The sequence below is a fragment of the Pezoporus wallicus genome, unplaced genomic scaffold (assembly GCF_028554395.1).
Source record: "Pezoporus wallicus isolate ANWC-B61680 ecotype Strahan unplaced genomic scaffold, APGP_CSIRO_Pwel_v1 scaffold_6362, whole genome shotgun sequence".
Taxonomy (NCBI): Eukaryota; Metazoa; Chordata; class Aves; order Psittaciformes; family Psittacidae; genus Pezoporus; species Pezoporus wallicus.
This window is the reverse complement of record NW_026637663.1, coordinates 8,274,570-8,297,423: the sequence shown is the minus strand read 5'-3', so window position 1 is coordinate 8,297,423 and position 22,854 is coordinate 8,274,570. Positions and strand designations below refer to the sequence as shown.

The window sequence follows — 22,854 nt, the reverse complement described above, 5'->3', positions numbered from 1 at the left end:
TCTGAGGCATAGAGAGTTTATAATATCCTAAAAGGGAATGTTGCTGCACTTCAGTGATTAATCAGCCCAACAAAAAAGCCAAATAAAACCCTAACCCCCCCAAATTTATTCAATATAACCCTATTGAATTGTGGTTATGGTTTGCAAGGATGTTTTAGTGATTTGGTAAGTAAATATATATCACTAACTTCTGAGGTTTTGGAGTAGCAAAGGTATTTAGATAATCTAGTTTAAAAATTACATTTAGTTTAGATATATTTGGTACATATAAAACATTATTACAATACTGCTGTAAGATTTCCCACTGAATAGAGTCGAAAGGTTGCAGTTTTTGTTTCTTTGCATGTCATCTGATACTGAATCAGGAATTAATGAGAAGCAGTGACATGATGTGTAAAATTAATGTATGCCAAATCCCTGCAACGTGTGCCCTATAGCTAGTGTGTACTTTGTTTGATGTTGCTGTATGTATGTTGGCATGAGAAAATAACTGCATGATTAATGAGTGCAAACGTGTTACTCTAGTGGCTTTCCATGTGTATCTAAAGTTTGATTACTGTCTCTGCTAGTTTGCCATCTACCATTTTTATTCTTTAATAAGCTCAAAGTACTTGCCCAGGTGTATTTACAGCATTTACATATTTAGGTTGTAGCCTGATATTGTCAGCTTTCTTAATATGTTAGGAAAATAGTATTTTAAAGTATTAACTACTAATAGTATTAATGTATTAATAGGATTTTGGTACAGAAAAAAAGCTTTAGCCTTTTCTTTTTTCATTTTTATTCATTAAATCTCCCTCTTGTGCTCTCATGATCAGAGCTGTGCCTCCTCTTAAATGATTTCAGTTGCTTTCAAGCTTGCCTTGAGCTTAGCTTTTTGTATGACCGGCTTTTGTCAGTGCAAGCATTGTTAATCTTATACCAAGAAGATTACTCATCAAATGCAAGCTGCTTCTTTAAGATCACATTAGAAGTTGGGATTTTGTCTCACTCCAAGCAAACTGAAAAAGCAACTCTGTCCCATGATGATGACAACATGGGAATGTCATTTGACCCTGTGATTCATTCGTGTATTGCACCGAATTAACAGGCTGAAGCAATTAAGTCAGAGATGTAAAGAAAGTGGCTCTACTTATATCTGTGGTTTTAATGTCTGCTTTCTTCTTTTGTACACCTGAGTTCTCTGTAAAGGATATACCGTATTGTTTGCCCCTAAAAGGCATGGTTTTCCCACATGGACCCAAATGCTTTACTGGGTGAAAGTTAGTGCTTACGGCAGAACATCACTTTTAGCTACATAGTGTATTTTAAAAATAATTAAAATAGTTTTCTTTTGGAGAAGAAAAATACCACAGACGCCTAGTCTAGGGCACAAAGGTTTGAGGTTAATAACCTATACTCTGCTGTCCTGGGAGGCAAGTTGAACATCTAGCAATCTGAGGTGGAAACTTTCATCCTTGGCAGCTTGGCTCACCTCAGAATGTCTGAAGGCTGTACCCAAGTAGTTTCCTAAAAGCCATACAAAACAGCACTTAGCTGTAAGATCTGAAGTTCACCTTTGGTAGTTGTGTTTTGGTTGTATTTTTTTAAACAAACAAACAACAAACCCCAAAGTGATAAATAATTATGCTTAATAGTGCATTTTCCTCATCTAAAAGGATTAATGGAGAGTTTTCCCCTGAAGCCTTAAAGGGAGGGAGAGAATGAGGAAGCACTCAATATTTTTTGTTTAAGTAAAGGAGAAATCCTTGCAATTTTTCTTTTTTCCATTGCTTAATAGATGTTTTGCATTCATTTTTCAACTTAGCTAGGTATTTTTTAGGCTCGTTAACAGTAATTTGGGATAATGAAAAAACTTCTGGAAATCTGCAAAACCTGGCCTTCTTACTGGGAAGATTTTTCTTCCAGCTACAGTTGATTCTTAAGTGTTTCCATAGTGTTGCTATCTTTAATATGATGCACAAAGCCAAATAACTAGTGAAATACAATTTTCTAGAACCAAAGAAAGCTTCTGTTGCAGTGTGCTGGTGAGACTCCATGCACAGTGATAGACAGATTCCCTCACTAGCATGAGCCATGATAATTTTCTTGAAATGTACTCGTGTGTTTTTTTGGTAGGTGTTTTGGTTTTTGTTGTTGCTGTTGTTTTAAATCTGGAAGTGAAATTATTGACCTTCACAAGCAGTGGCTCAAGGCATGTACCAACCTGGTGAAAGGTACTACAAGAACCTAGACAAATTCCTTCTCTCTAGTATCCTTGATGCACGGTGATATGAAAAACATGCATTTCTAGCATTTCATTTTTTAATTGATTTAGTATTTGGATGGCTTTTTTTTATCTTAAAATAATGAACAAGAACAAAAAAGCAGTATTCAGTTTTGCATTACAGTATTTTGGAAGTCTGCCTTTTTTCAACATACTTCCGAATATTGGTGCCCAGTTAATGTAGGCACTTAAGCTGAATTTATGTTGGATAATTCAGGCGTACCTGAGGACATACTGAAATGATATAATTTGTGGTTGAAATGTTCCCTAAGGTAAGTTTGGCCTGTTCCAGCTACTTACTGTTTTACACAAGGTATTCACAGATGAGGCTTATGAACTGGGATGGCAAAGACAGCTTACAGTGCGTGCTTTGAACACCATCACCCTGTTCTGGAGGCTATGACGGATACCTAGAAGAGATACGAACTGTTCTGCACTGCTTGTCTTTGTTGCCTGTTAATGTTTTTAGGTGCACTTACTTATTAGTATAGGCATAGTATTGTGTCTTCTTACCTGATTGTAGTATGGATGTCTTTAGCAGGGCTGTGCAAATAAAACTGGTATTATAATTGATACTTCTTCAGTGCAGATGTAGAAAAGGAAACAGAATTTCCTTTGGCAAATGTGTAAAAGCAACAGAAGCTGATGGCACTTAAATCAGTTGGCTAAGTGTAGTGTGCAAATCGGCATACAGTTGCTAATTACCTTCTTATAAATACTCTCTTCTCTGCTTCTTCCAAATCCATTATGGGAGAATTCCAGCTTGACATCTTGTATTTTTGTGGTAACGAGCATACCAGAGTGTGGGTTTTTTTTTCTCTTGAAAGGAAAATGAGATTTACAGATTCAGAATAAATGTTGGAAATAGGAAGAGGGGAAAGATGGAATTTTTTCCCTCTCTCTAAATGGGTATTATCAATATTGCTGGATTTGCAACTCCATAGGAGTTGCCCATGAAGTGCAGAAATGAACACATGAAAATAGCAACTTGAAGATTTGTTGGATGTGTTTTCTTAATAGTAAGGCTGCCACTCTAGATATAACTGCTAGATAAGCTGACTTTTCTGTTTGAGAGAAAAAGGGCTGTTCCTTGCTTGAGTAAGGCTTTCTTCAGGCTTTGGGTTTAATCTTTGTTGCTCACTTGAATGTTACTAATTTATTTATTTATTTATTTGGAAAGAAAATTCCATCTTTTGTGATAGATTTTCTTCTTTAAACATTTCCTTTTTTTTCCCAAATAAGGATTGCTACATAAATTAAATGCAGAATCTGTGTTAAACATTTAGTCTGAATTTATACATTTTTCAATGAATGGAAGAAATCATCCTTTCCCTTAAAAGCCAAAGTTAGCTCTCTTGGACCACTTCACGTGACAAAACTTAGTTATTGCTGTTTGTTTTGAAAACACAAAATTAGATCAATTAAGGAGATTATTTTAAGGATTATGTACTTTTTTTCAGGAGGACCCAAATGATATTGACCCAAAAAGGAAAGACGTGCGTGGCAGTGATGGGGAAGACAAAGCACAAAGTGTGGAGACGCTACCTCCAGGTATTGCAGTAACATTTGTTATGAAAGATCTACAGCAATAAAACATTTATTATTGAAAGTCATAAAACACAGCAGTTGTTCTGATTGTAGTCATTTTTTGTAGTTTGGAAGTGCTAGGATTATTTTAGCAATATGTGCTACTGTATTCTTAAAGCTTCATCTTCCTTACATCTTACCTGCTTCACTGCTCCTTTGGGTTTAAAACCACAGATAATGTGACTTTTTGCTAGTACATTTGTAGTGGCCTGCAATAGGCTTGAGGTGATGTGGAAGCCCTGGGTACGAAAGCAGTCAATTTCTCTTGATGGTCAGTGCTGGCAGGCAACAGACAAGTTGCCTTGGGACTGTGGTTCTGACTGAAGAGTCAGCCAAGGTTCATACTTGTAGTTTTGTCGAGCTTTTGATGGGGTGGATTTTCCTGAGTGTGGTGATAATGTGCCTTATTTTTCTCTTACTTGCTCGTTATTTGTCATGTGCTGGCAAATGAGAGCAACATGATTTTTGTTTTATTTGAGTGAAATTGTCGTATGCCTTGAGGATGAGCTAGGAAAATCAAGTGTTAAGGAATCGTCGCTTCATGTGACTGCTTCCATAAACTTTTGCTGTTAAACTGTTTCGCATCAATGAGATTTAATATGTAGCTACAATTGACATAGCAAGAAAAACGGAAATGGTAAAATGGATTTGAGTGTTTTACACGGTACTGAAAAGTTTACCATACAAAGAGGACAGTTTATGATCAGATAGCTTCACAATACGTTTCACTCTTCTTTGATTAATGCTAATGTTATCTTAAAAACTTAACTTAGCCAAACATTTGAAATGTGATATCATAGGTCTTGAAGAGAGAACTAATGAAGGTAAACTTTCCTTTAGGCAGCTGGAAACTTCCATCCACAATAATGTGTGAAGTATGATTTTTGTTTTACAGTCTTGGATTCCTGGTACAGAATAAGCTGTTTGACATTCATGGCTTTTTTTCCTGTAGCCTTTGGCCTACCTTGTCTTAGCTGCTTTCTGGAGAGGGAAAAGAAGATTCTGGTTATATGTGTATGCTTTTTTGGCAAAACTTTTACTTTGTGTATGAATTGGGTAATACAATCCTAGAGAGCTGAAGAGCCTGGCTTATTCAACTTGGTTTCTGGAAGATCTTCTAAAGCGTTTTTGGTTTTTTTTTTTTCCCCTAGCAGAACTCTTTGAAAAGTTGTTACTGGGATTATAGGTCAGCCAATTTTACACCTTCCAGCTACTATTCTTACTTCCTCTTTTTTAACGTTCATATATTCCTGGTCAAGCTCTATACATTTCCTATAAGACTTTCTTTTCTCAGTTGCCCCTAAGTAAATGTTCAAGGAGTAAAAGAAGTAGGAAGGGTCACAGGCTGAAAGGGAATGATATCAGAAGCTGAAGGCTTGCAGCTAGAAGTAAAATTAAGTGTAAAATTTAAGAAGTCAAATTAAGAAATAAAAAGTAGAGCAAGGCAGTGCTTGTCATTTCATCTGTTGATTAGTAATCTCTTATGGCTTGATTTGTCAAGAGAATCATTACTGCAAAGTAGGATGAGAGTCTCAAATCAAACATCAAAGGCTACAGGGGCAGAATTATGTACTCAAATCACTACTTTGCTTATTTTCAATTCATGTAGGCAAACTTCTGAATCTTCATGGCAATGAAGCTTGGAATTCATATTTCTGTAGGTTCTTCACACTGTTTCTTTTGTTTTAAAGTTAGATTATCAAATTTTAGGAGGGCTTTAGTTCAAAACTTTCTTGCTTTTTCCACTGAGGTGAGGAGACCTATAGTTTAAATTTTGGTGTTTTGTAGGGTGGTGTCTTCAGAACTTCTCAGATTTAAGGGACTGTTTATTATGTTTAAAATGGCCTTATATAAAAATTAAACTGTTGGGTTTTTTACCTTCTGTACATCAGAGTGTATCTATTCTTTGTCATTTGGTGACTCTGCAGAAGTCTGATGGTTTGTGAAAATAGTCATGTTAGCTTTTGTAGTTAGAAACACTGACCGTGGATTGTCTGCATGGATAACTGAAGCAAAACTGTATAACCAGTTCTCTGTAATGACAGGAGTTTCAGCAGTTTAATTAAACAGCTCTTTTTGTTATTTTAGTAAAGATCTGGAATCTCTTAATGCGTATCAAGCAAATTAATCTTATTTATAGTGAATATCCTACTGCTTTAAAGCTGTATTGAGTAAGAAGAGTGCAAACTATTTAGGGGATTTTGTATCCGTCTGTTCCTGCTCTTTGTTGCCTGCTGCTTGGCTGTGTGAAGATTTACCTGCTATGCTTTTATTTTTCTCTTCTGTCTCACTTTGAGTTGCTCTTACTGTTATTTATCTTTTCCCTAATAGATCTGATTCATATTGCGCATTGATGACAGGGCTTCCTACTGGAGCTAGAATAAGGCTTTGTCTCGTTCCTGGCTCCAGAAGCCAAATTCACTTGCTGTTATAATCTGTAGGCTGTCACTGCTTTTTGGTAAACTTAGCCGTGTGAAGTAGTCTCCTTTCTGCTAAGGCTTATTACTCTGTGCTTTCTGGACTAGTGTTGCATTTGGTGGTTTTGAAGTCTTGGAAAATGGTGAACAATGCATTTAAATGATTTATATCAAGCTCTACTTGGATGGAAACTGGAATGGAATAAAATACAGCTATTTATTACAGAGGAAAAAAAAACCTCAAAATGTGCTTCCTGTTTGAAATAAACCAGCATATTATTTAAAGTAGTAGCAGTGAACTGGACTGTTTTTGTTGATGGCCTTCTCCAAGGTTTCAGAGTTGGGGAGTACCTGGGACAAAAAGTAAGTTTCAAAAAACTTCACTGTATTTCACCTTTTTCTTTTTTTTCCACTTAGCTTCTCAGGCTCAAAACAGTCTGTCAAATAAGCAGTTGTCAAAACCAAGTTTAGCACTGCAGCATACCCTGTTGAGATTAAAAGATGAATTTATCATCTTGTTAGCTCTCAGTGCAATGCATGTAGACACGTTTGCTCGAATTTAAAGTTATGAACTTGTTTAAGTTTGAAAAAATGTAGTTGGGTTTTCCGATACTTATTCGCCTGGTAAAGTCATTGAAACTTGGGAAGCTACAGAGCCAGCTAACTCCCCAGAAGAAATTAAATCAAACGTGCTCCTATTTGTGTACCCCAGGGAAGTATACAACAAAAGCAGTGCCTGTTATTGGAAAAGGCTCGTTAAACCACTTTTAACTTCCAAATAGCTGATAAATTGTCAGGAAGGCAAGCCTTTCAGCAAAAGTAAGGCTAGACAGTATATTTAGCTATGGATCAGCCTTTCATTTTCCAGCACTTAACTTGAGCTCTTAGCACTTGTAACCATGTGGGCAACCCAAATTACGTGTTGTAGCTCATAAAGAGCACAACCTATTTAATAAGAATGCTTGCAACAGCATCACCATTTATCACTAATGCGATGCCTGTATGATCTCGTGTTTTAGCTACTCCTTCCACTGGATGGAAGGCAACTGGAGGAGTGGATGGGGGTGGCAGCAGGCATAGTGTTAAACTCCATAGGAAGTTGAAGAGTTTGAGAGTTGAAAGTCTACATAAATGCATTTAAAGTGTGGATTATATTTTGCAAAATGCACTAAAAATCTTTCTTTTTTGGACCAGAAAATCAGGGACATGACACGTCGTGTACTTAAAAAAAAAAATTCAACATATGTTCCATGTTGAAGCTATATTACAAATTGGAAGCAAGGGTGATAATGTAATTTAGTTACCAAGGGATTTGTAAAGCTTTGGAAATGCTACGTGAGAGAGTTATATGGGGAGATGATCTTGTGATCTGTTTCTTCCAGGTTTCTGAATCGAGCCACTCTTGCATTTTGTATAGTTTCGTTGCAAGTGAGGTTTGGTGTCATTTTTGTAAATAACTGTATCTGGTTATTTGTAGTGTAGTAGCTGGCTGGGATGTAAACTTGTTTTTAAAGTAAGTTCCTGGAAATACTTTGAAGAAAGAACTTGAAAGGCTAAGAAAAACTTGGCACTCTGTGGGCTACCAACAGCAGCTTTAAAGCTTCCTTTTTAGAAAAGTAACTGGAATTTGAAAATCTGTTTTTCTCCCTCTGGTTATTTTCCTATCGTTTCCCTTCTGGGCTACTTCACCAAGCATATATTGAATGTTCTGCAGTCTGTTTTCGTTTGACTTTCTAGTTCTGGCTTGTGTGTCTGTACATGGTTTAACTTAAGGATGGTAATTCAAATTCCAGTCCAAGTTGCTTTTGTAGATGAGCTCCTTAGACGATCCTGAGATTATAGAGGAATTTTAATCAAGTTGGCTGTATTTGGTTAAACAACAGACAATTATTTTGCTTAATGGTGGAAAGTGTTTGTTCTTTCAATATCAGAATCTTCTAGCAGGAGTTAACCTGCACCATAGTTGGGGCATGGCTTATGGATAGGAAGCTGTGAATGAGGCCTGCTTTAGTTTCCGTACCTAGCAGGGTGAGAGATGGAGCAAAGGTTAATCTTGAAGCATCTGAGCAGCCTCTTGTTAATAGCTGTTAGAGTATATTCCCCCTAGGTGTATCAGCTTAGGGTATGCCTGATGTATACTATTTGTCTAAAAGCTGAGTTTGGATAGAGTGACATCTCTGCAACCTGCTACTCACTGAACTTAATTAAAAGTACCTCAAAAATTCTGTGTTGATTATGACAGCAATGAATGTTGATTCTTCTCCTCTGTAATAAAAAGTGACCCCAAAAGGCAGCTTTTGCTTTGTTTTTTTGCTTTTTGTTTTTTTTTCTTTTTTTGCCAATGGCAGGTTGTGTGCATCAGACGCCGCAGCAGGAGATTCTCATGCACATCCATGTTAAAATCAGAATGCCTGTGTTGCACTGGAACTTCAGATCTGATTTTGAGTTAAAGGTATACATTTGTTGTAGGTAGTACAGGTTTGGATGTCAACAGGCAAAAAAGTAAGCATTCAAACAGTGGCAAGAACTGATAGTTTTAAGACAGTTGGTAAATACCATGCTGTTGTTTTATACCTGAAGATGGTGGACTTCCTGAAATTTCATTCCTGGTGGCTTGATGTTAATCTGCCACTCTGTGCTAGTGCCACAACCAGTCACATAATAATACAGCCCTTGATAAGGAGGGATTAATTTGTGAATAATTTCTGATTGTAAAGGAGATAGCAGTTATGCCTCAATAAGACATAAGAGCCATGTTTTGCTCTGTCTGCGTGAAATGCTGGTTTGAGAATAATGTTGTCTTGTACTTGTAAAAGGCCTGTTCCTCAAATGCTTTGATTATAACTGACTGTTTCTACTGATGTAATGAGACAGTAAATTAAATTATAATGTCTTTGAAGTCTGGACTGAATGTTAAAAATATAACTGTTTCTTGGATAACTTTATAGTCAGATCATCTGCCATGTTAATGCATGTCATGTGGAGGGTTTGTTTTTTTAATGGAAATTGTGGTAGTTGGAGTTAAAAACCAAGGAAAACTGAACCAAAACAAAAACCCCAAAACAGACAAGATGAACATAGTCTGGTGATTATTTGCATAAACTGAGATCTGTAAAATTGTTTAATTTTATATTACTTTGCAGGATGTTCTAGAGGAATTTAATACGCAAAAGTGACTGTAAATGTTGCACTGTTGACAGTTGAGGTTTAATTGCGTTGCTGGAAAATTAAAAACCAAGTTATTTCATCAGTTATGTCTGAATTGCTGAATGCTGCTTTTTAAATTGAGGAGATTAAATTTGATATTTTTCTGGTTTTCTATTGTAGGAAAAGTTCGGTGGCAGGACTTTGATCAAGATGTTTATGTTGGCGCTACCGTGGTGCGATCTGGTCAGGATCCGTATGCCCGCAATAAGTTCAATCAGGTGGAAAGTGACAAACTGCGAATGGACCGAAGCATTCCTGACACCAGGCATGATCAGTGAGTGCTAAACTGAGTCATGCTTGACTTGGATTAACTGTTCTGTATGTATGGCTTTTGAGCAGCAGGTGGTTTTTCTAAAGCAGGAGAGCTCTTCAGCTTTCAAAATGACAGACAATAAACTCTGGTGTGATCCTTGAGCAGTGGGTTAAAGAACAGTGAATCTTAATCAAGGTTTTCCCGTTTCCATGACTTCTGTCCGTGTGTATTCTATATACAAACTGGTGCTGCCTTTCAGCCTCATTTTGTGCTTATATGATGGCTTTTCTTGGTTTCTACGTTTGTAAGTCTTTTTCTCTCTTAGGATGATCAAGCAGTGGAGCCGGTTGCCCAGAGGGGGTGTGAAGTCCCTAGAAATAGGGATGTTCAAAGCCTGATGTAGCTGGCCCTGCTTTGTGCAGGGATTTTAGACTGAAAGATTTCCAGGGGTCCCTTCCAATCTCATTTGCTCTGTGATTCTGTTCCTCTAAGTACATGACAGTTGTCACCTCCAGACCTAAAGGAATCTGTTTATGCATACCCTGGTGAACATAGGACAGAATTACACTTCAAAATTACTTCAGTTATGTATGAAACCAACTTTTTTTGTCAAGCTACTTGTGTAGATTCAGGAACTAGTACATTTCAGGAAAAATTTTTTTGTGGGCAGAGAAGACTTCCATTTCAGAAAGGGGATTGAGTGATTGCAGTGATCTCATTTAAGCAGAAGTGATTAATATGAAAACGAGAGTTGCATTTGGACTTCCATAACTTAAAAATAATAAAAGCAGCTTGAAGTTGGTTTTCAAAATTAAGCAAGCATAGTCTCAAAGCATAAAATTAACCAACTGTGCATAGTTAATATGCCTAATTCTGCAGTTAGGAAGAACATATAACCACCAGACACCTGAGGGAGGAAGGTACCAGTTTTTTCCTCCATAAAGCCCTTTAACCAGGAATGGCATAGTGAAGGGGATTTGTATAAAAATTCAGGCACTTACTGTGTCATTTTTAAATCCCTCATATAATAGCATGGGTTAAGTTCTGTAAGTACATGATTGGTAGATAAAACAAGTCTTGTATAATTTGCCATTAATTGAGCAGAAAAGTAGGAAGAATCTAGTGTTTCACTTGTTGCTGTGAAAGCACTAAAAAGCCTGATGCACATGGCATACTGAGGAGATCTTGAATTTTCTTCATCATGCATACTTTTTATGTTTGGTCATATGCCCCCCACCCCACCAAGATATGCTTTCTAAAATTGGGAACACATGGTCTTTTCCCACAAGAGTGAAGCTCAGCCACCACCTTCTAGAAGCTTCTATACTTCAGATATGCTGAATTTGGAACCCTCCTAGATATTTAATAACCTGAGAGGGGTCTAACAGACAAAAGCCAGACAAAGAACTTAAATACTAGATGCCAGGAGACAAATTATATTAAAGTGGCCATGTTTGTTTTAACTGTCAGGGTTGTGATTGTATTCTGACCTGCCTGGTTTTTCTGATAAATGGAGCTTGGAAAAGATCCCTGCAATTGAGAGAAAGAGAGATATTTTTCAGGGGAAAGGCCTTACTGCTGCTGTGATTATTACTTAGGCTTGGCCATGGCGCTGATTTAAGTGCCCATCAGTTTGTAAATGGTCATCTTAAAGAAAAAAAAACTACCAACAAAACAAACAAACAAAAAAAAAAATGGCCCAGACTGAAACAATCATTCCTGCAAATTTTCCATGATGCTTTCCCTGCCAAGTTGCAATTAGTTTTCCTTCTATTCTGTCAAGGACATTCACTGTATAAGCTGAAATAGTTGCATGGAATATTTGTTTAGGAACTGCACAATGGAAAAAGCAAGAGCAATAGCCACAGGAAAAAGATGATGTTACAGATCTGAGCATGTGACACTTGAAAGCATGTTATTTCCGATAGAATTGGAGGCAGTTGGGCTAAGATGAATATCTTTTATGGAGCTGCTACAATCTTTTTCTTTAAGAGAAGAAACCTGGATGAGGAAGTCGCTGTTTCTGCTTAAGCAACTCTTCATTAATTGCATGATGTGTCTAAGAGGCTGTTTGACTTTAACTACCTAATAATACTATTTAGTTGGCTGAAATTGTCTAGGCTGTTTAGAAGCAATTTATCAGGATTCTACATTAGGTATGTAAATGTGTGTGCAATTATGCATCTCTTTTAATATTACATTGTTTAGTCTTTTCTGCACGGAGAAACTTTTACTAAGATCAGGTTAAGACCAAAGTTTTCTGCTTGCTATTTGTGAAAGCCTGCCAGCAGCACTAGAAAACAGATTGGTTCACCTGTTTCAACTGCTTGCCTTTATTTTAAGCCTAAGGGGTACAACATAAGAAAGCAGACAGTGACAGGAGGTCTAAGCAGGCATGCAGATTTTCACCCCAGCTGGCTGATGCTCACAACTGCTGCTTCCAACAGCTTTGAGAAAACTCTGGGTTTCCTTCTGTTGCAGTCTGTTGATAGAGTTATCCCTTTCACAGTAGATTTTGGAGATCCAGAAAGTGAGTGTCACAGTGGTAACAGGAAACTTCTGGAGTTGTCCTCATGTCAGTATAAGATAATCTCCCAAGTGGGTTGGAGGGTGAAATACTCCATGGCTTTTCTGCACAAGTGGTTTCTGATCACATCTCTTATGTGTTGGCATAGTTTTGGGGAATTACTGTTAAGTACTTTTAGCTGAACTAAACTCTGTTTTCTTTCTCATGGGGCAACTATTAGAAGCTTCTGACCCTCATACTTGGGATTTATTCTTAAGTAAAGAAGAAGCTTTCCTGTCTGTTTGGTACCCCAGATCTCTGTTGAGGTGAATGTTCTCCTTACACTGGTTACAGTGGTTATTTCTGTCAAAAAATGTTTTCAACAAATCATGGAGGTTTCAGAAAATCTTTTCCTTATATGAACAAGTTGGCAACTCAGATTTCTGGGTGAAAGAATGTACTTTTCATGTTTTAACTGATTTTAGTGAACTATACTAAGCATTGAAGGTCTAGATTGAAATTTTCAGTTCAAGTTCTATTTTATCCAAATGTATTTTCTCATTCTGCATGTAAAATTAAGTGCTGTATCTTGAGGAAGGAAAGTCTAATCTCCGTGCCAGAAATGATGACATTGTTGCTTTGGTTTGATTTCTAACTGTGGCACTATTGACGCAGCAGAATAGGAGGACTGCTACTATTTCAGTTAAAGCAGGTATTTGCTGAATAGTGGAGAGCAGAAATAGTCAGTGAAGCATTCATCCAGTTTTATTTGGAACTCTAAAAATCTGAATTTCATCCTCAGAAATATGCAGTAGTACTCTTCTGAGTTTTCTTAAAATTGAGAGTCTTCATTACCCTGAGTAATTCTACCCTAAGATGTGCTCTAGCTCAAGTGCTCTCTTCTGCAAAGAGATCAGTGTAGGTTTAATGTGACTTTTAAAATGATTCTAATGCAAGTGCTTCATGTGATAACTGCATGCACAGTAGACTTATCCTCTGTGGAAAATTTGAAAGTTATCAGAAAAAAGATAGAGTATACTTTTTTTGGCATGTCTTGTAGCTGTCTAGATGTATTGCCAGAGGCTCACAATAGAGGTTTTAATTCCTTAGGTTCCAGGAACACATACACGGTGGATTTATTGCTTCAGTGCTGGGCACTAGTGATGAAGCCATCTTGTACACCTACCATTTGAGAAACAGAGCTGGAGCACCTCTCCTGTGAAGATAGGCTGAGAAAGTTGGGCTTGTTCAGCCTGGAAAACCTTATAGCATCCTTCCAGTACCTAAAAGGGGCCTACAAGAAAGCTGGGGAGGGACTTTTTACAAGGATGTGTAGGGATAGGACAAGGGATAATGGCTTTAAGCTGAAAGAAGGTAGATTTAGATTAGATACTAAGAAGAAATACTTTACTGTGAGGATGGTGAGATACTGGAACAGGTTGTCCAGAGAACTTGTAGCTGCCCCATCCCTGGCAGCGTTCAAGGCCACGTTGGACAGGGTTTTGAGCAACCTGGTCTAGTGGAAGGTGTCCCTGCCCATGGCAGGGGTTGGAACTGGAGGAGCTTTAAAGTCCCTTCCAACCCAAACCATTCTATGATCTGGCCTTGCTTATCTGGTACAGGAATTGTAGAGTTGGCATGGGCTTTGTTTTTCTTCAGAATGAGTGAAGTTACTATGACACAACAAGTTTTGTTTCACAGCAAGCACTAATGTGTGTGATGTTATGGGTGTGTTGTATAGAAAACACTGTAGGTTCTTGGGACTCTGTAGAGTGGGCAAAGGGCAAGAAATGCATTGCCACCTCACTCTAATTCCAGGAAGTTGAGGGTGGTGTGGTTTATCATGCATGTTGGAGATGTTCAAACAGGTGTGGAGCAGCCTTTTATGTAGGCAGACACCTAGTTGTAGACGTTTAGGTAACAATGTGTAATCTTCCACTCTTCCAGTAAAAGCTAGTTTGATTAATTATGCACGGAGTATGGAATTACCTGCTGAATTTGCTACGTGTATTCTAGCTGAGTTTATTCCCTCCGCAGACAAGCCTGTTAAATTTTTACCTCTAATATCGAATAAAGCGTATTTAAAGAAATACATCACTCTTGTGTATGTTACTGCATGAATGGTGATTGGTATTGTGACCTGTCAGGCTGTAATGCTTTCAGCATAAACTCAATACACAGTGTTTCCTAGTACTATTAGTTTCTAATACAATGAGACTAGTGTATTTTTTGGGTTTATTATCAGTGAATTTAAACAGTTTATATAGCCCTGCAGGAATTATTTTGGGATTTGCTTATTTTTGTAGCTTATATTAACTTCAGGCTCCTACAGTTGATGAAAAATGAGTTGACATAGGTGGAATATTTCATTACCTTTATGGTTTGGAAAGACGTGTTTCTACTTGTAGTTGGCTCAACATTGTCACAGTTAAGTTTGTTTTTCAAATTCTGAATGTTACAATCCTTACAGCTTCTCACTAGAGCAGAAAACCGCTTTCATCTATGAGCAGGACCAGGGTGCTACAGGAGCTTTAAAAGTAAATGGAGAAGTAGATGCATGCCTCCTAAAGAGGAGACAGATGGTAGCCTGTGAACCTGTGCATTTTAATTAAAAATATGCTCGTTTGCTTAGATTTATTGAATGCTTTTAATGTAATATAATACATACTCTGTTTCACGAAAGGTATTTATGACATACTGCAGTTATGATAGTCTGACTTTCCTGAACCTGCCTATATCTGACACTGACATCTTAGTGTACCAAGACAATTACCAAAAGTGGCAAAAGAGGAGTTGATTATAATCTCACCTGAAAACAAGGTAATTCATTCTTCTGAGGTAGACATAATGTGTATATGAGTTTAATGAAGGCTGTCTGGTACACCTGGACTGTAAATATACTGTGTTCAAATGAAAAGGTATTATGTCTTTATTATGTCTTTCAGGTGTCAGCGGAAACAATGGCGGATAGATTTGCCAGCCACTAGTGTGGTGATCACCTTTCATAATGAGGCAAGATCTGCTTTGCTTCGAACTGTTGTCAGGTACACCTAGGAGACCTTGATTTTATTTTTGGTTTTGGTTTGTTCTTTCTCTTTTTTTTGGCTAAAGGCTATTCATTTGTGTCAGATAATGGCTTATGATAAGGAAGGGAAGTAACAATCCATTATGCTTTTCTAAACCAATTGCTGAGGGGAAACATGAGTCTTAATTTCTATGATGCCTTCAGATCTTATGTTCTGAAATAGCAGTGTTAAACAAAATCTCTCCTCTTAACTACAAATACATGAACCTTATTGTTTGATGTTTGGAGGTTGGCTGTATAATATTTTCCAGGAAAATGTCAAGATGGGTTCTCAGGGGATATTTGAGCTGAAGATACCTACAAAACTTCCATGTTACAAGTTGTCTAATGCACTGATTTCTGAAGACTGAAATTTTCTGGGAGAGTGGACAATTCTACATGTGCCTCTCTTCACGAACAGTTCCCATGAGAATAAGCCAAGCTCGTATTTTTGTTGAAAATGGCATCCTGGGCTTGTTTCCACTGTGGCTTAACAAAGTAACTGCTTGTATGATGTCACTGAAAATTAAGACTGTTTAGTATTGAATACTTTTTTGTCTGTTTCAGTGTCCTTAAAAAAAGCCCATCACATCTTATTAAGGAAATCATACTGGTGGATGACTACAGTAACGATCGTAAGTACATTTACAGGGTCCTAACTTTATTTTCTTTATTCTGATAAGACTTTCTGTAGAGGCTAGTAGGTGACTTTAAGAATTAGTTACATGAATAGGAGTTTGTAAACACGAATCCAAAATCGGGTTTTATTTCTTTCATACCTGTTGTTGTGGAAACGTAGAGTTCTGATAAATGTTTCAGGTACATTTTATTGCTTCCTGTTAGCTGAAAGAACAGAGTGTGTAGTTGAAAACAGCCTTTCAATAGTATAATATGTGATGTGAAAACAAACCCCATGGTGCTTGCAGCAAATATTTTTGTAGCTCTGCTTTAAATGAATTCTGGTCTCCATCAGTCTCTTGGAAAAATTGTTAACAAATCCAAAATTGTTACATTGCAAGTAAAAGACAGACTAGGGATAGTGTGGGCCCCGTCCAGAAACTATCAGGAGAACTGGCTACTCTGGATTTGGAGAAGGCTGAGGTTCTTCATGACTACTTTGCCTCAGTCTTCACTGCCAAATGCTCTGACCACACCACCCAAGTCTTGGAAGGCAGACGCAGGGACTGTGAGAATGAAGATCTTGGGCCCACTGTAGGAGAGGATCTGGTTCAAGACCATCTTAAGAACCTGAATGTACACAAGTCCATGGGTCCTGATGAAATCCATTCGAAGGAGGTGATCCTGCCCCTCTACTCTGCTCTCGTGAGACCTCTCTTGGAGTATTGTGTGCAGTTCTGGTGTCCTCAACATAAAAAGGACATGGAACTGTTGGAACAAGTCCAGAGGAGGGCCACGAGGATGATCAGGGGACTGGAGCACCTCCCGTGTGAGGACAGTCTGAGAAAGTTGGGGCTGTTGAGCCTGGAGAAGAGAAGGCTGCGTGGTGACCTTATAGCAGCCTTCCAGTATCTGAAGTGGGGCTATAAGGATGCTGGGGAGGGACTCTTCATTAGGGACTGTAGTGATAGAGCAAGGGGTAACGGTTTAAAACTTAAACAGGGGAAGCTCAGATTAGATATAAGGAAGAAGTTCTTTACTGTGAGGGTGGTGAGGCACTGGAATAGGTTGCCCAGGGCAGTTCTGAATGCTCCATCCCTGGTGGTGTTCAAGGCCAGGTTGGACAGATCTTTGGGTGGCATGGTTTTAGTGTGAGGTGTCTCTGCCCATGGCAAGGGGTTGGAGCTTGATGATCTTAAGGTCCTTTCCAACTCTAACTATTCTGTGATTCTATAAAATAAGTCAAGATTTTTATAAGTACTAGGATATCACAATACAAACTTAAACATTTGAAATGGACCTCTGAGTAACATTTCCTAAAGGAAGCTGATGTCTATACTTGCATTGCTAGTTTATCACAGGTTTGGGATAGGCTTAAACCTTAATGTTGTTTAAAAAGTGAGCTTTATTATATACAAAGAAAACCACTTAATCCTATTTTATTGCAGTATAGAAGCTGTCTAAAATGAGCAAAGGGAGTATCACTAAATAAAAATATTACAAGAATTATACTTGTAAAAAAATAGCTTTAATTAACATAATGAGAGGGCTAATTTCTTAACCTGGTAATTTTTCTTCATTTCTGGTGATACATGTAAATACTTTTTTTTTTTTTAAGCCTATATATTGTATTTAGCTATTTATGACTATAAAAGTTTTTTACTACAAAGCTTTTGCTTTTCTTTGGTAGCCTGTCTTATAGTGTCATTCAGTGTTGAATATCAAAGTTGATTTGTTTGTTTTTGAATTGTAGCTGAGGATGGTGCTCTCTTGGGAAAAATTGAGAAAGTGCGGGTTCTTCGCAATGATCGCCGAGAAGGTAGGCTTCATCTGGGGGGAGAAAGATACAAATTCCATTGTGCTGCCGTACCTGTTAATCTTCATCAAGCTTTTTAAAGGAACATTCTGCTATATACATTCTGTATTGAAGGGGGTATTTTTACTTTATAAATCAATGATCTGTTGGAAGGAATAAAACCAAATGCATCTGTGGAAGTCAAAACAGTGATTCTAATTAGTTCTGGTTTGTTGTGTGCACAGTTGCCCATTGGCGTTCATGCTGAAAGCTGACTTGAGAAATTGCCTTTCACCCTCAACCTCTCCTTTCTCTTACAGTACTGAATCCTCAGTTAAGCTGCTCCCATTGTATGTAAGGTCTCACTGTAAACTGTATGAACGTTTGAAATGATCCAGCTTAAAAATAGCCCTCTCTATGGCAGGTTCCCTTCCTAGAGATCATTTTAAGAATTTAGTTTATGGACAGCCCAGTGAATACTTTGTTTTGGCAGACTCGAGAGGATTTGAGCTGCTAACAGGGCCAGGACCAGGTGTGCCACATTTGCTGAAGCCATGTAACAAACTCGTCTTACACTTCTGTTTTCTGTTTGTTGCTTTCTAAATTACGGTTTCATATCACTGAGCCCTTCACTCAACAATTTCCTGGCTGTGGAGCTTAAAGTATTAGATGTAGGCAACTGTTATTCTACAGCTGTTTGAAATAATAACAGAGTTGACAATTGAAATAGCTTACTGAATTAACAAGTATGTGTTTTGCTTGTGTAATTTTATAAGCACTGTATCTTCTAGGCTGCTAGCCTAGCCTGGGGAGCAGCTAGAAACATCATACTGTCAGAAACTGGAAATGACATGCACAAAACATGTGTTCTCCCATAATTAAAGTTGTTGCACACTGATGAGTTCTTTGTGTTTAAATAATTAATTTGGAATATGCTCATGAACAGAGGCATGTTAGGAAAGGACGCCTTTTATGACTTGCCATGGTTGCAGTGTTCTGAGCAAGTTAATGTCATTTTTATGATCAGAACAGGACTTAAAGATGGAATGGAATAGTAAGGAAAAAAGCAGACTGAAGTAACACTTATATTAGTTTTTTAGTAATTATAAATATGTTGTACTACATATACAGATTCATATTTCATTTTCAGATATACTGATGCATATTTTTAAGTACAATATGACAAATTTTTTACTATGTCAGAAAATAGCTATTTACAGGTTAAAGGTACAGTACTAGTTTAGGTGGTATTTTTATGACATTAAGATTAAATTATTATCATAGGACCTTGTGTACTGTGTACAAAACTTGTGTAAAGTTTTGCCCAGTCATCCGTGTGTGCAACCAGGTGATAATTAAAATGCTGTAACATTCCATTTTATTGCTGATTTGATATGCTTGAGTTTGCTACTTTGCTTTTCATTTTCACTCTAGGCTTCTATATACTAATTAATTAAATATACTAATTGTATATAGGGCACATACAAATTAAAATTTAAGAGGATCAGTGAAATCAACCAGTGTAAAATGCTGTGAGTAACACAGCAGTATGAACAACAGAGGGAAGCAGCATGTTTTTAAACAAAAATTAAAATAAAAGGATGGTGCCTGTGGAGGGGATAACACAGAGTGCCTTGCTTTCAGAAATGTGATATAGTCTCATGTGTAGGGCCAGAGCCTGTCATGGGAGCAGATGCATTTTGGAGGGCGTGGTAGTCTACAGAATAAATATTCAGTGGAATCTTCTCAACTCTTTCAGTTCTAAGACTGAATGTGATCGTAGAGCACTCAATGACCCGAGTGTTCACCTCCATTTTTTTTTTTCCCCTTAGATCTGAAATTAGAAACACTGCTGTATGTTTTCTGTGGAAGTAGAGCAAGACAGTAGGTTCTATGAGATTGTGAGTTGGAAATAATAAGCTCTGGAAGGAGGAACTGAAAAAATAAAACAAACTTAGCCAGAGTGCATGAGGATTGGTTTGATGTAGAAAAACTGAACGGAACAGGTTCAAAGGTTGGAGCCTGGGAGACAGCATAAAAACAGGGAGGCACAGTTAGCTGCCAATGTACCACAGATAAGGTGTAGAAGTACTATCCAAGAGTACTTCAGCATAGCGCATATCTGCGACAGTGAAGTGCTCACATTTGGAGTAAGAGATAATACAAGGATCTTGATGATGCTGTTGCAGAGTGCTGGACAGAGCCAAAAATGTTTTTGTCTTGAGCATCTTGTGTTCTATTTGGCAGAGTCCAATTTGCAGGTTTTATTTTGTAAAGGAGATAAAAAGAAGTGGGCTTGATTCTTACAGTGTTTCAGTTGGGGGGGTAACAGAACAAATTTATTGGGAAACAATGTAAAGTAATTACTTGGCTCTGGTCTTGAGTGATAGTGAAATGATGAATTTCGAGGAGTAGCAGAGGAAAGCAAGGAGGAATTTTGCAAAGAAATTAGAGGAAGCTTGCTATTGTTTTGTACTGATGTATATGATGGTATGTTCTGGAGTTTGTGTGTATGTATAGCAAGGGCTTTAAGGAATGGTGAAGTCATCCAATAAACAAATACCAAAAGAGAATGAAGGAAGGAGAGGAACGGGGTAAACCAGTGGGGGAATCTGTGTAATTGAGGTACAGAGAAGAACCTTTTGGCTTTTCCAGAAGTTTCTTCCTAAAGAAATATTTTCAAGATAAGATTAAAAAAGACATGTAACACCCCCCCCCCAAAAAAAAAAAAAGCAAACCAAAAAAAAACAAAAAAAACCCCCAACCAAAACAAACCAAAAAAACTGCAAAACAAAAGATTTGAAAGAAACACAGGGGGAAGCTAATTAAAAGGGAGGGGTGAGGGGGAGGCTCTCAGACATGAATTAATTCTTCCTGGAAGCAATTGATAGAAGAATGGACACACTGTGGTGAGAACCAAGATGGTGGGTGGTAAAAAGGTGGAGAGTATAAATTAATAATTGTCCTAAAAAATATAAAAAGTATAAATTAATAATTCTGTCCTAAACTATAGGAAAGGGGTTTGGTTTTAGGACCAATCTTGAGTAATGTTTATCAGTATAAATACCATTTCCTGTAATATCATTCAATCTAAATACCAAATACTGCAATGCAGCTGTATTTGTGTATCGCTTGTCTTTAAAAGGTACTTCAGTTCTCTTGGTTAAATTGATTGAGACCTGTAGACTAGGGTGCAATAGCTTAGAAGCTTGCAGGCTGTTTTGTATGAAGTAATTGTTAACTACTGTCTCATTTTGGTAATGAAACTAGTGTGTTTGTTCTGTCTGAGATAGGGTAATTTAATTCACAACTAACTTGGAATGCAGTAGGTTCTCACTACTGTGTTTTCCTCAGTAAGGACTTAAAACTTTATATCTTTACTTCTCAGGCTTGATGCGCTCCCGTGTCAGAGGTGCCGATGCAGCACAGGCAAAAGTGCTGACCTTCCTGGATAGTCACTGTGAATGTAATGAACACTGGCTGGAACCACTTCTGGAAAGAGTAGCTGAGGTTAGTAAAGAATTTTAAAGTAATTTCCTGAAGGAGTAGCTTTTAGATTTTAAAGCCATCTGTTTTATACTACATTAATTTTATGCATTTTTATAAGGAAACCTTTTCTCTGAAATGAGATGATGGAGGAGATTGGAGTATTCGGTGATTAAAACACATTTTTGTTCATTTAATGTGTGAACGTTGGAGCATAAAATCTGAATATTTATTGCTATCTTTATGAGCAATTCAAATATATGCTTCTTTGGTTCTTTAGGGACCTCCTCAGTAAGTGTTGAAAGTCTTTTGAGCAAAGTATAGTTCTCCTCAACCAACATCATCTCAATGTAATTCAGTTTATCTGAGTATTTATGCCTCATTGAGATTCAGTGTGATAATAGGAGAGAGGTTGAGCTGTGAAGCCAAAATCCTCGTGGAAATCAGCAGGGACTGTGGGCTCTCAGCTTCTGTGAAAATGACACTTAGTCTGCGTCCCAGAAAAGCAATTGAGAGGATTGAGAGTGAAAGTGTAGTATTTTCTCGAGGGACTGGTTATACTTGTTAACTTCCTCTGGAGAAACTCATTTGAAGTGGAAAGTGAATCAAGTGTGATCCCCAAAAGCACTGGGGAACACTCAAGACAACAGGGTTTTTCTTCTTTCTTAATTGCATTCCCTTTCTGGTAAACTCCCCTTCCTGTAAGGGGAAGCAGTTAATTTCAGAATGCTCCTGATCAAAATGGTGTTGCTCTAAGTACTGTGTCGTTAATGGCCAGGTCTTTGCTCATCCTACCTATGCTTTTCTTTGTATTTGCCCCCAGAAAGGAGAGGGGGTGGAAAAAGGAAGGTAACCCCATATATTCAGCATGCCAATAGAGAAGCTGTCAATTGATGACTGATTTTCCTTATTTTGTTTGGTTCTGTGATGCTTTACAGAATCATATGTATAAATCATTTAGGTTGGAAAGGATCTTTAAGATCATGTCCAAACTAGTTAAACTAGCACTGCCAAGACCACTACTGAACCATGTCCATAAGTGTCATGTCTAGATGCGTTTTAAACAATGACAATGCCTTTTAAATACCTCCAGGGATGGTGACTCCACTTTCCTGGGCAGCCTCTTCTAATGCTTGACAACCTTTCTGGTGGATAAATGTTTCCTATTATCCAGTCTAAACCTCTCCTGGTGCAACTTGAGGAGATTTCTTCTTGTCCTATCGCTTGTTACTTGGGAGAGGAGACTTGACACCCAGCTTGCTGCAACCTCCTTTCAGGTAGTTGCAGAGAGCGATCAGGTAATCCCTGAGCCTCCTTTTTTTCCAGGCTAAATAATCCAAGTTCCCTCAGCTACTCCTCATCACACTTGTGCTCTAGACCCTTTGTCCTTTGTCGGACACACTCCAGGACATCAATGTCTGTCTTGTGGTGAGGGGGCCAAAATTGAACACAGGTTTTGAGGTGCTGAGTACATGGGGCCGATCCCTTCCCTAGTCCTGCTGGCCACACTGTTTCTGATACAAGCCAGGATGCCCTTGGCTTCCTTGGCTGCCTGGGCCCAAGCTGGCTTATGTTCAGACAGCTGTCAACAGACACCTCCAGGTCCTTTTCCACTAGGCGGCTTTCCATCCACTCTTCCCTAAACCTGTGGTGTT

The 22,854-nt window shown here is 37.9% G+C and overlaps 1 protein-coding gene across 1 annotated transcript in view; it reads left to right on the top strand.

Annotated features, from left to right (window-relative positions):
* The window catches only part of GALNT2 (polypeptide N-acetylgalactosaminyltransferase 2), a 100,263-nt gene that overhangs the window by 49,515 nt on the left and 27,894 nt on the right, over window positions 1–22,854 (top strand). The window contains exons 2-7 of the mRNA XM_057407024.1: window positions 3,727–3,817; window positions 9,598–9,751; window positions 15,182–15,280; window positions 15,868–15,935; window positions 17,672–17,737; window positions 21,102–21,223. Of these exons, the coding sequence (XP_057263007.1) occupies window positions 3,727–3,817; window positions 9,598–9,751; window positions 15,182–15,280; window positions 15,868–15,935; window positions 17,672–17,737; window positions 21,102–21,223 (600 nt within the window). The remainder of the gene's footprint in view (window positions 1–3,726; window positions 3,818–9,597; window positions 9,752–15,181; window positions 15,281–15,867; window positions 15,936–17,671; window positions 17,738–21,101; window positions 21,224–22,854) is intronic.